The sequence below is a fragment of the Patiria miniata genome, unplaced genomic scaffold, assembly GCF_015706575.1.
Source record: "Patiria miniata isolate m_02_andy unplaced genomic scaffold, ASM1570657v1 HiC_scaffold_18, whole genome shotgun sequence".
In the NCBI taxonomy this organism is placed as follows: Eukaryota; Metazoa; Echinodermata; class Asteroidea; order Valvatida; family Asterinidae; genus Patiria; species Patiria miniata.
Window position 1 is genome coordinate 2,680,531 of NW_024037056.1, and position 12,829 is coordinate 2,693,359.

Genomic DNA, 12,829 nt, shown 5'->3' on the forward strand with positions numbered 1-12,829 from the left:
CATTTAAAAATCGGCCATGTTTTTGGGGTGTTTTTTTTGAGGGGGCAGTTTTTGTACATAAACATTGTATCTTCATGTCTCTAAATTTTTGTAAGAAATAGAACGTTTACGGTCAGGAATTCTCAGGATTCCCACCGAAATCTTAAAATGAAATTTAACGACTTTTCTGGGAATTAATAAGGGCTTTCCATGACCACTTTCTCTATCTAAGCTGTTTCTTTTGCATCTTACATTGTAGGAACAGCGTCGTAACTATGGGGGCACGTGCCCTCCCCCATGCACCCCCCTCCCAAAGAAATGCATCATTTGCCTTCAGCGCCCCCTCCCCCTTGAAAATGTGTGCACACCTACACGCCTGCCGAAGTTTAACCCTAGTTGCACTACTGCTTAGGAACCTATTTACAACACAACGGCCAGTCATCACACTGAAAATAAAGGTCTTGGCAGTGTGCCTTAATTACCATCAACAAGATGGCCTCCGCCTAAGGCCGGATCCATACCACAATTTTGAGAGACTCAAAGTATCCAAGTGGGGCAAGTGGGGGCGAAGCGGCTTGCCCAAGGACACAACATAATGGCCAGCAGCTGGATTCGAACCCCCGACCCTCTGATCATGCGTCACGAACCCTAGCCACTAGACCACACTTCACCACCCATAGATATGTAAAATGAAAATGTTATCCGGTATAGGTTGTGTGAGATTCCATGACTTTTTCCTTGACTCCGTGTAAAATAACAAAATTCACTGACTTTTCCACGACTTGCCAAGACCAACTCCAGGCTTTTTCCAGGATTTTTCCAGGACTGTTGGAACCCTGACTTACAGGTGGTACTGTGTATGAAAAGTTCATGGCGTCGTCTGAGCATCAACAGGGGCTCCAGGGTCCCCCAGGGACACTCTGCCGGCTTGCACTGATTCCCACTTGCTTCAGAGGCTGTAGTCGTACGTTGGCCGGTCGGCGCCCAGGGTGGTCTCAAGGCTGTAGTCGTAAGTCGGCCGGTCGATACCGAGGGTTCTGGACTCTTGGGACGATGCTCTGGGAATGTCAGAGAGGTCATTGAGAGAGGATGAACAGGATGGAGAATCGAGGCAAAATGGTTTCCTTTACAAAAGTATCAGTGCAATGATTAATAATAATAATAATAATAAGTTCTTATATAAGGCTTTTAACCATTGAGCTAGGACCCAAGGAGTTCAAACTCCAAGACTTCAAAAGTAAAAGGATGATCGCCGCGATCGAAAGCAACAATAGAAAGCGCTATACCTTTAGTATATCTTATGAAATTTCCCCCAAAATCGCATTTCATACATGATGTATTGCCAATTAAAATGTCCAAACAGACATAACTTATCTGAAAAAAATCCAATTTATCTTCAAATTACAGGGACAGATAGCGCTCTCATGGACCAACAACTGCACATTGATAACTTGATTTCATAACTCACATCTAACAAATGCGCAGTTGTTAAACCTTTCTAGTCGTAAACTATATTTTTCAAAAAAAGAACAAGACGTGACATGACTTATTATGCAGCATATAGGGAGGTTGGTGGTAACTAACTAAAAAAGGTGGCGACGATCATCGTGTTCAAAGGCCGCTTGCAGTCACGCAATGAATGGTCTAGGCTTGCGGTCACAGTGCTTTAGCTATAGACATTCCTGAGGGATTGGAATGTTTATGGTTAAAATGTAAATCGCCCAAGAGGTCCGACTCCTTGGGTCCTTGCTCTATGAGACAAATAGAACATATACAGTGGGACGTCGCTATACTGAACACCGCTATACCAAACATTCGGCTATACCGAACATCGTCCTTGGCTCCCGATTTTTGTGTACAAAACCAACCGAACATTGTTGTTGAAAACCGTCAACAGAAGAGTGACAAGTGGCTATTATTTCCCCAAGGAATAGAAGGGGAAAGCCACCCATTGCTGTAGGTAGTAAGCTCAAAACTGTGTAATTACATAATAGTCGGCACATGTTCGAAGTTATCTTTCAGTAACGACCAGGGTGTGCACGGTGAAGTTATGAAGGGCGCATTTATTGAAAAGTGAGTACCGGAGCACCGGCAGCTTAAAATCGCTATACCGAACGATCACTATTACGAACATTTTCTGTGGATCCCGGCCGCGATGTTCGTTATAGCGGCGTTCTACTGTACACTGATTCAGAAGAGAGACCAACCTCTCAGGCTCACGGTACAGCCTGTCGTCTGAGAGACGCCTGTCATCATGTCCCCAAGCATCAGCGCGGTCTCGCTCCAGGGAATACCTATCGTCTACCCTGTCCGGTTCTCGGTACCCATCCCTGACCGGTTCCCGGTAGAGTCTCTCCTCCCTTGGGTCTAGATCCCTCCTGTCGTCACGGGGGTAGGGATCCCTAGGGTAGGGATCTCGTCTTAAGGGGTCATCGTCGTACAGACGGGCACGTGGGACTGCAGGGTTTCATGGAAATAAGAGTAGGACAAACTACTTTGTAACTCTCACAGTTGAAGTCATCACAAGTCTTTAAAGGTCAAGCATAAGTGTATCACAAGTTCTTCAATTTCAAGTAAAGATGAAAACTATTCAAACCATTGGCACCGGTACTACTTTGTATTACATTGTGTTTAGTCACTGATGAATCATTAAAACCACACAGGGTGAGTAAAAAAAAAACGAAACCCAAATGTCGGGACAGTTGTATTAGTGAAGTTCTGCATGTAGCACTTTCAAAATCTAGGATATGAAAGCCCAATTCATAAGCTTTCTTTTAGTACAAGAATCATTCAAATCACTCATGTACTTTTCAAGTTAAAGAGTTTTAAACACAACCACCGTTCCAAAGTTCTGTGCAAGGATCACAAAAAAGTTGTGTGTTGTTTTAGCAAAACGAAACAATTCATACACATCCTTATGTGATTTGTTTTCGTTTCGCCGAAAGGACACTGAACGTTTTTGTGATCCGTGGACAGAACTTTCAAACGGTGGTTGTGTTTAAAACTCCGTAAGTTGAAAAGTACATGAGTGATTTGAATAATTCTTGTACTAAAAAAAGCCTATGAATTGCACTTTCATATCCTAGATTTTGAAAGTGCTACATGCAGAACTTCACTAAAACAATGGTTCGGACATTTTGGTTTCGTTTTTTTTACTCACCCTGTAGTGTGCTTGGTTGGTTTCAAATGCAAACGTAAGTAATAGGCAAGGCATATTTTGGACACCACAGTGACTAAAGGGTTGAATGTAATAATAATAATAATAACAATAATTATTGTGCTTATATAGCGCTTTCCATTGTATCAACGATCTCAGAGCGCTTTACAATTATTACTCCGTTCATCAGGCCATGGGACCACGCGGCAGCCGATATCAGCGCTCAATCGGTCCTCGACCCTCACAGGTACCCATTTTCACTCCTGGGTGGAGAGAGGCAATTGTAGTCAAGTGTCTTGCCCAAGGGCACAAACACCATGTTCCTGGCAGAGTTCGAACCCACGCATCTTCGTACATGAGTCAAACACTGTAACCACTGGACCACGGCGTTCTACACGCTGTGGTCCATTTTTTTTTTTTAGTACAAGAATTATTCAAATCACTCATGTAGTGTGACCATAGAGCAAGGACCCAAGGAGTCAGAACTCTTGGGCGATTTACATTTTGACCATTAACATACCAATCCCTCGGGAATGTCTATAGCTACAGCACTGTGACCGCAAGCCTCGACCATTCAAAGCGTGAATGCCAGCGGCCTTTGAACACGATGATCGTCGCCGCCTTTTTAGTTGGTAACCAACAACCTCCCTATATGCTGCATAATAAGTCATGTCACGTCGCTGCTCTTTTTTGAAAAATATATTTTACGACAAGATAGGTTTTTACAACTGCGCAGTTGTTAGGTGTGAGTTATGAACTCAAGTTAGCAATGTGCAGTTGTTGGTGCTTAAAAGCGGTATCTGTCCCTGTAATTTGGAGATAAATTGGATTTCTTTCAGATAAGTTTTCATGTATTTTCAGGCATTTTAAATGGCAATATATCATTGATGAAATGTGTTTTTTTGGAAAATTTCACAAGTTTTCACACTAAAGGTACAGAGCATTTTGTTCTTCATGAAATTATTGTTCCAGTGATGTTGACCACATTTATATACAGTATCATCCAACTGCGAACAAACACTTCAAAATCATTCATTTTTAGCGATGTATGACAACTGCGCATGCGTATTTACCATGGTACTGTCTGCGAAGCCATGCAAACTCCTTTTTCTGGCATTAGTGAGCGCGGATCTCTGTTGTGTCGAGATTAGCGTAGTGAGCAACTGAGCAAGCTGGCGCCAGGTGCTTTCTATTGTAGCTTTAGAGCGCGGCGACCATCATTTTACTTTTGAAGTCTTGGAGTACGAACTCCTTGGGTCCTTGCTCTATGGTGTGACAAACGCATTTCTTTCGTTCGTCATCCTTTAACCTGTGAACCAAACGGTCAGATTTAACTTGTGACTTGTTTTGTGATGGACAGTTAATTACTTCCGCCAAGGAAGTTATGTTTTAATCGACGTTGGTTTGTTTGTTGGTCAGATGGTTAGTTGGTTTGTCTGTGAACAGGACAATATGGCGGGAAATTGTTAAGCTTTGGCGGAGGTTTGCGCTCTCGGAGTGCTTTCTAGTTTGACTTGTGATTAATTTGACTTGAATCTCTTGGAGCTGAGCGCAGTACAGGTCCATGGGAGCGTTTCACGATAAAGTGCTACGCTAGGAGATTAATAAGAGATGCCATTTTTTAGAAAAGTATCTTGAGAAAACACCGAAATTACCTTCAATGTAGTCGTCAGGGTAGACCCGGCGCTTGGAGGTGCTCGGAAGGGGGTCCAGGTCCCAGTGATGTCTGGACGGTGAACGCTCTGAAACCAAACAGAAAACCAATCATTTGAGGGGAACCGATCACTAGTTGCACAGCGGACTGGTGGTCTGGTACACTGGACTCAAGATCATGTGGGAAATTTGCAGGTTGTGGGTTCGAGTCCAGCCTGGGGTTATGATGGGTGTGTCCATGGGCAAGACACTTTTCACACATTGTTTCTCCCCGCCCAGGAGTAAATGGGTACCTGTGAGGGTAGAGATGGTTGCGTTTGATTCAGTTGGTTAACCCTACATGGCAACTTCGAGCTGTATGCTCCCCAGGAAGCTGAGATAGTCTTTGGGGCATTTTCATTGGCCTGTTGAGCTGGAGGAATAATTATGATATACCTGTATGTGTGTATAAGAGGTTACAAAGGTCAAATGTCACCAAAAAAATTACCTCTGTGGCTGGTTGCCGGGAACCTTTCATACTCGTAATCTCTGCTCCTCGGAGCGTCATACCGGTCATGTCGTCTTCGGTCGCTCTCCAGGTGAGGGTCATCTTTGAAACAAAGAAAGCGTCTCGGTAAAAATTATGGACAACATCCAACAAAGATGGCAAAATGAGGTGCATGAAGTGCTCTGGTAAAAAAAAATTACAAAGTGCAATCAATTTGAACTGCCACATGTACTAGAAACGACCGAACATTGTTCAGACAAATCAGAAAAATTGTGAATTTTCCTGCATGGAGGCTTTTCTTGTAAATGTTTACAAATTTTGGATCTCGACTTTGGAATTGATTTTGAGGCGAAGTTGTTCAAGCCTACCTTCATAATCTCGCCTTGGTAGGAGGGAACGAAGTGGAGGCTCTGGGTCACTGCGGGGGTGGCTTCTGTGATTTCTGGAATGGTCAGTGTGATGGTCAGCCCTGGATGACCTCGGTAGGTCTTGGTAGACTGGATCCCTGTGAGGGTCATCTCCAAATGACCGCCGGTCACCTCTGAGTGACCTTTGGGTCAGCGGGTCACTGGTAGCCATCTTGCGTGGAGGGTCTTGGTAAACTGGGTCCCTGTAAGGGTCATCTCCGAATGACCGCCGGTCACCTCTGAGTGTATTCTGCATCAGTGAGTCATTGGCAGCCGTCTTGCGTGGGGGGTCGCCGCAAGTGGAAGGTGGATCATAATGGTCCCCTTTATGGGACATGTTGGGGACAGGGTGTTTTGGGGCACTTTTGTAAGTACCCCTGAGTGACGGTCTGCCACCACGATCTTCCGGATTGTATTTCGATTCTTGACGAGCGACACCGACTGCAGAGGCTGCTTGTGTTTTCCGACTCTGCGGTTTCTCGTGTCTCGAGTTATTTTTCTTGGCAAAAGGAGAGTTGTTTTTTGGGGTTGTCCCAGGCGGGAGAGGTTGAGGGCTATCAGAGAGGGCCTCCTTCTTTACTGCTGGGTACTGGACGGGCCCGTACTGAGATGGAGGGATGTAGGGCTCCCATTCCGCGTTTGGCGCCAGTGCTATGTCTTTGGGCGTCAGTTGGGTCGGGGCTGGTGCTTTCCTGAAATAAATCGTGTTATTATTATTATTATTATTATTTATTCGGCATTAAAAACACAAGCAACAAACATTCACATATAGAGAAAACCAAAAACCAAGAAAACAAAAACGAACATGACGAAAGCCAGGGGCATATGCCCGGAATTAAACAAGTTTACCTAAAAACTGTGGCCCGAAGGCCTTCAATTCCAATACCTCTGGCTACACAAAGAATATATATAAATCTATAAAAATCTATAAAAATGTGTTAACAAAAAAAAACATATATTAAAAATGGCTACACTCTTTTGATTGGTTTACAACGGTGAGCTTCTATGCTCTTGATATTGTGGGAACCAGTGAAATTTGAAGAAAAAAACACACAGAGAAAGACAATATCAAAAATAATACTGTCCTCATCCGGGTACTTTTAATGACATAGTATTGATGGGGTGCTGTGGTCCAATGGTTACGGTGTTCGACTCGTGTGCCATGCTACACGGGTTCGAATCCTGACCGTGGGAACATGGTGCTTGTGCTCTTGAGCAAGGCACTTAACCATTATTGCTTCGTCCTTCGGATGGGACGTAAAGCCGTAGGTCCCGTGTGTTGTGTAATGCACGTTAAAGAACCCAGTAACACTTGTCGCTAAGAGGAGGGGTTTGCCCCGGTGTTTCTGGCAGTGGCAGCAATTATGCGCCGCAGCACCTAGAAAAAAGGTGCTACATAATGGGTCTCATATGTTCATATACTTCATTTACCTGGCTTTGGTTACATTCTCCCCCAGCGCTTTGTATCCTCTGGCAAAAAGCGCTATATATATACAGTTATTATTATTATTATCTGGGTACTTTTTACAAAAGCATATGACACGCTAATGTATTTTTACCACTGCAAGCCTGATATTAATAATAATTAACGATATGGCTCCTACGTATTTGGTCTCTATTGTGGGGACCAGGCATCTTACTTTTGTTTTCTCGATGGCTTAGTCGCACCGTCAACCATGGATGAGGCAGGCATCGTCTTCACGTGATGAAGAAACTCACGTTCTGAGACAAGCTCCACAGACATGATGGTCTCATCAAACATCTGAAGGAGCACAGAAAGAAATTCACTGCAACTTTTCTTTTTTAAACCGCAACTCCTTTTGCACATTTAAATGACTCTAACTCAGGGTATTTTGGCTAGAAACCCTGCCGAACGCAGCAATATACCTGTCAAAATGACAAGCCTTCCCAGTGTAGCAAGATCCATCAGGTCGAAAGTCTCAAGGCTGAACTGCCTCAGAGTCTGTGGTCACGAACTGCAGCAGGATACAGCTGTGGCATTGTTCAATGGGACTAGCTCTCATTGTCTCAGAATTGGCCGTTGATGCACTGGTGTTGATGGCTCAGTGCAGCAAGGCCCCACAGACTTTTGACACCTGATGCACTGTGTTGCGTCTGACAGGGTTAGGGTCAAGGAACTTTCAAGAATCTTGCACACACATTGTTAATAACAGTGGGGCTCTGCCTTTTGCAGTCCTGCAAAAAACTTCTAGGTGGCTTTTCAAACGTTTAATATTAGGTTTTGCCCTTCACTGACGTATAAACACTGTACACTCAGTGTGTTACCTCCGGAGTGAAAGTTAGAGAAAATTTACTCAGATGGGACTCGAACCCGCGACCTCCTGCATTCTAGTGAAGACGTCTTACCACTTGACCACCGAGCTTGCCGAAAGAAAAGTCAGTTGGCTGGGTTGGTAGGTTCGAGTCCCACCCGAGTGATTTGTTTCTAACTTACACTCGGGGGTAGCACACTGAGTATACAGTGTTTACACGTCGGTGAAGGGCAAAACCTAATATAAAATTTACATCACCCCGACGCAAATTCCCACTCATGAATACTTTTCAAATGTTACTTAACTTGTCTTTCGGGATTTGCTTTAAAAAAATCCAACAAACGAAAGATTAAGAAATACAAAGCATCGTAAAGAATACCTCTCCGTTCATCTCGTCCACTGCCTTGGCAGCGCTTTCGGCATCCGTGTAGGCAACGTAGGCTAGGCCGCCACAGTTCCATGTCGCACCCTGACGCTGGATGTAAACTGGAGGAACAAAACAGGTAAAAATACTCAACTGATGTCAATTAAACAACAGAGGCTGTGCACTGTGGCCCTTAATTTGTCAACAATAAAACACTGTCGGCTCCGTGCACAAGTATAGTCGGACTCCCTATTATCGCGGCATCCCTATTATCGCGGCATGGGAAATTTCTCTTTTTGCGTTGCCAAAACTCCTTCAAGTGGCGATTTTTATCCAGTTCACCAGGCATTGAGGATTTTTTGCCGAGTTGTATGAAAAGGACGATTAAAAAATGTTGTGTCTTTTGGGACTTTTAACGATTTTTAATAAATATTAACGATTTACAAAACTTGCAAATTTCCCCTCACCGTGTCTGCTAAAAGGTACCGTTTATATTTTAACATTAATCTTTAATTGTGCTCTGTCCATGAAAGTTCCATTGTCTGGTTCCCATTCTTCAGCTGCAAATGTAAAATGAATTCGAACGATGATATTTGCAGCGCGAAATCATAACAACTTTTACGGGATCAAAATAAGCACCGAGCGTTAGCGAAAATAAAACGGAAGGGCAGGGTCTTAAGAAATCATCCTGCAGAAATATAGTCTGTAATCAACTTGACCGTTACAGGGAAAATATCAGACTTTATTCAGGGGATGTTTTTGTCAAACATTAACTTTGAATAAAAAAGTTGGGATCATTATAAAAACCACTTCCCGCATACCGCGATAATAGGAGTCCACCTCCATTTGCACACTCCGAGCATGTCTATTTTCACAGGCATCGTACATGGAATAAACCGCACCACCGTCAGATTTTTGTATACTAATTTGAAAAGGAAGAGTTATACTACACAAAAGACAGGACAATTTGAAGAGGTTAGTGGGCAATCTGTATTCCTAACGAGAAACGTGACAAATACCGCGATAATATGGCAACCCATCCTACCCCCTCAACGGCAAGAAAGGGAGAGTTGGGGGAGACCTCTGGGAGTGACATTTGAACACATTTTTGATGATGCCTGACATTGATAAGAAGACGATATGGCTTTGTCTACATTCAGAATAAGAATGTGTTGAAATCTCGATACGTCAAAACCTGTTAAATCAAGAACCCTTCCAACTTATTCTCGTCAATTGTTGTTGAACAGAAAATCCATTGCATAACTCAAAACTCTGCTCAACTCATAATTTGAGCCAACTCCCCCGAGGTTTGACTGATCGAGATTCCACTGTACTTTGCACTATATGCACACCAGGCCGTATGCGAACGCACTGCTCTTGAAAGTGGTCGAAAAGCGCCCTCCCTGGTTTGTGCAAGGAGCCCATGTACATTACTCCAGAGGGTGAAATGACGTTTGAATATTTGACATTAAACAAACTTTTTACAACATTTTGTGCGCTAATTTTGCCACAGACGCCACGTACTGACACTCAGTTGCAGGGGAGTGCCTGGCACGTGCGCGTACTTAACAGAACTGGGTAATTTGTTTTTCACGAACTTACACCCGGCACTACATGCGCGCACTCAGAACATGTTTGTTTTCATAAACTGACACCTGGTCTAAATGTCACCAGTAATACGGTTTTTAATTAAATTGGGTTTCACCTCAACGACATCTGGCTCCCACTTTTCAGACTGATGGGTCTCCTATACCCTAGGTCCTCAGCTACCACCTTAGACTGATGGGTCTCCTATACCCTAGGTCCTCCCTCTACTGACACTGCAACCCTACTGTCCCACTTCAGTGGGCACCAAGCTTGCTCTATGATCCCGTCTACTTGGCATCCTCACAGGATGCAACTTCACACTTCATTGATTTCGCCTTTTGCTACTTACATGTAAGTATTCACTTTCTTAGAGTTTAGGCACTCTCCTGAAGACGGTCAGAGCATACTGACCAGAACGTCGAGTTTACACCTCTGGTTCTTTTCAGAACCATTCTCTTAGTTGAGAAATTATTCGCACATGGTGTTTCCGCAAACCTTTCATTATTTAAATCTTGTGTAAGCCCACAAGTACAATGTATACGGATGGAGTAAATTTGTGTCAAACCTTTCAAAGCTTTTTTTCTCCGAAACGTATTTCCGCCACATGCTTGCGTGTCAGTTTGTGAAAACGAAAATTATTCTATTACACAAATTGTACGTGTCAGTGTGCCAAGTGCGCGCACTCACCGGTGTGTCAGTTCGTGAAACCGAAGTGATTGATTACGCAGTTTTCACGAACCGACACCACACAGCGTGTGCGTGTCAGTTTGTGAAAACGGAGACGATTTAGTCTGGACTTTCTAATGACTAATGTAAAATACAGAGTCATTATCCGCACTGACTTAACCACTGTACCTTTTGTAATCTGGCCGAATTTCTTGAAAATGTGAGATATCTTGGAGTGGCTTGCAGCGGCAGAGAGATTGGAGATGCGGATTTTGTTCCTCGGTCCGTCCATCTGTAATGTAAGTTTGGGGAAACATACAATGCATGTAATGAACACCAGTGAGATGCTACTTAGGCCTATACATTGGATGACTTTGAGGGGGGATACCACTGATCTCTTTTATAATAATTTGGGAGGCTAATCATCCTTACTCGCAGCTGGTATGCTGAATTGCGAAGGACGCGGCTACAACGTGGTCGGGCCGCTGGCACGTAAAGGTGCCTATGGCTGCTGGCCACATCGACCCATATGACCACGGAGCACAGCCTAAGATCGAAAGTGTTTGATTTTTCCGGAGGGAGGAAAACCGGAGGGCCCGGAGAAAAACCCACGTGGCACAGGAGAGAACCAACGCACTACTCTACTCACATGTGATCTGCGGCCAGGATTCGAACCGTGGTCACCTTGGTGAGAGGCGAGCGCTTTACGCACAAGCCACCCATTGTACTGACTGGTTACGACTGTTTCGTGTAATGATATGTTCCCTGTGCCAAAAGCCCACACTGTCATACAGTGCGCAGCACATATCATTACACAAAACAATCATAGTATCCAGTCAGTAATACAAGTGGTATCCCCCCTCAAAACTACACAAAACAGTCGTTGATTAAGCACGACTTGTTTTTCTTCGATAGTGACGTCACACACGCCCTCAACCGATCAGCAAAGAAATGGATGGCACAACTCGGCAGACACATTTTTAATTGTGAGCGGTAAGCTTATCACTATCAGAAATAATGGTTTGTACTTTTTTTTTAAATTTCAACCAGTTGGGAACAATTTAAGGGGTCTTATGGAATGTCATGGAACTCTTTACCAGTTTTTTTCGGGGGCCTTTTGTCCTCCAGGGTATGCAAAAAAATGCATACCGTGTGTCAGTAGTATTGTGTAGGGCCTACTCAAAGTATGCCTTTTCGGTAGAGTGAGTAGTAATACAGAGGGTACCATAGTTAAGTTCAGAAAGATTATTATTATTATTATTATTATTATTATTTATTCGGCCAAATTACAAGGTACAACAAGCAATTCACAAAAGTAAACAAAACTAAACAAAAACAATCCAATCCAAGCTGGCCAGGATTGACAAAAGTATAATAAGACACTGTGACTCGAAAGCCTGTCAATCCTAACTTGAATGGTACATGTAACATACAAAATATATTAAAAATTAGGTATAAAATTCAATGAAAAATAAGACCGCCTTAAAAATATTAAATAATACTTAAAAAAATTCCCATCTGGTCATCAGTAGTTTTTCCCTTAAATGACCTATCACTTCAGAAAGTGATATGTCCTTAAAAAAAAGGGTCAAAAATTAGCAGGGACAAGTTTTTAATTTTTACTGAGAAAACAGAAATTTTCAGACCAGTCCCATAGGGTTTGTGCACAGGTTGACAAGTGATGGCCCGACTTAGTGACTAGTGAGATCATGGAGCTATAAACACATATCGAAATCTTTCCATCACGGCCTGGGTTAATAATATTAATAATTATCTGAAAACGTAATTACAAGAATCATCGACAATTACTGTTACAATATTAGGGCAAAATTACCCTTTCTGGCCAGGATTATAAACCACTGAGTCCGCAAATCCTCTTGAAAACTTTGAAAGAAATTCACCACGCCGCCATCCAAACTCACCACGGTAGACTGGTACCTATGTGTTTTGCATTCATAAAATAAGTACAAGGCCAGGATACCAGATATCGTGCAGGGAGTTTTCATAGGTCGACTATTGAGGGCGCTAACATGTTTTCCCATTGATTCGTAATCTCAAAATAGAAAAATGAACTGCCAAGCTAGCTAAGGTTAGGTGCTGTGGGACTGGGACCCGCAATAACAGAGCCTGAAAGTTCACCCCTGCATGGTGGCGCGATTCCGGACCCCTAGAATAAGAAAATTAAAGCGCAAAGATTCTAGAATTTGCAATTATTTTGGGTAAATCTCCCTCGAAAAAAAGGAATTTGCTACCAGA

The 12,829-nt window shown here is 43.2% G+C and overlaps 1 protein-coding gene across 2 annotated transcripts; it reads right to left on the reverse strand.

Moving 5' to 3' along the window:
* Positions 1-205: 205 nt before the first annotated feature.
* Positions 206-12,541, reverse strand: LOC119724195. 2 transcript variants are annotated; one of them, XM_038195139.1, is made up of 9 exons: positions 12,408-12,541; positions 10,763-10,865; positions 8,336-8,442; positions 7,324-7,445; positions 5,645-6,375; positions 5,277-5,378; positions 4,792-4,878; positions 2,187-2,436; positions 206-1,037 (listed from the first exon to the last, which is right to left on the reverse strand). In XM_038195139.1, the coding sequence occupies exons 2-9, from the start codon at positions 10,863-10,865 to the stop codon at positions 929-931; spliced, it is 1,611 nt and encodes a 536-aa protein (XP_038051067.1). In that variant the 5' UTR covers positions 12,408-12,541; the 3' UTR covers positions 206-928. The 2 variants fall into 2 exon arrangements, with proteins under 2 accessions (XP_038051067.1, XP_038051066.1); XM_038195138.1 differs by lacking the exon at positions 12,408-12,541 and adding an exon at positions 12,364-12,387.
* Positions 12,542-12,829: the final 288 nt, after the last annotated feature.

Bases quoted from the DNA above. Each gene is read 5' to 3' on its own strand.
- LOC119724195 (XM_038195138.1), bottom strand. The intron at 8,443-10,762 runs GTACAGTGGTTA...TTGTTCCTCCAG, and splicing joins ATTCGGCCAGATTACAAAAG to TTTACATCCAGCGTCAGGGT. The intron at 1,038-2,186 runs GTTGGTCTCTCT...TGACATTCCCAG, and splicing joins CTGTACCGTGAGCCTGAGAG to AGCATCGTCCCAAGAGTCCA.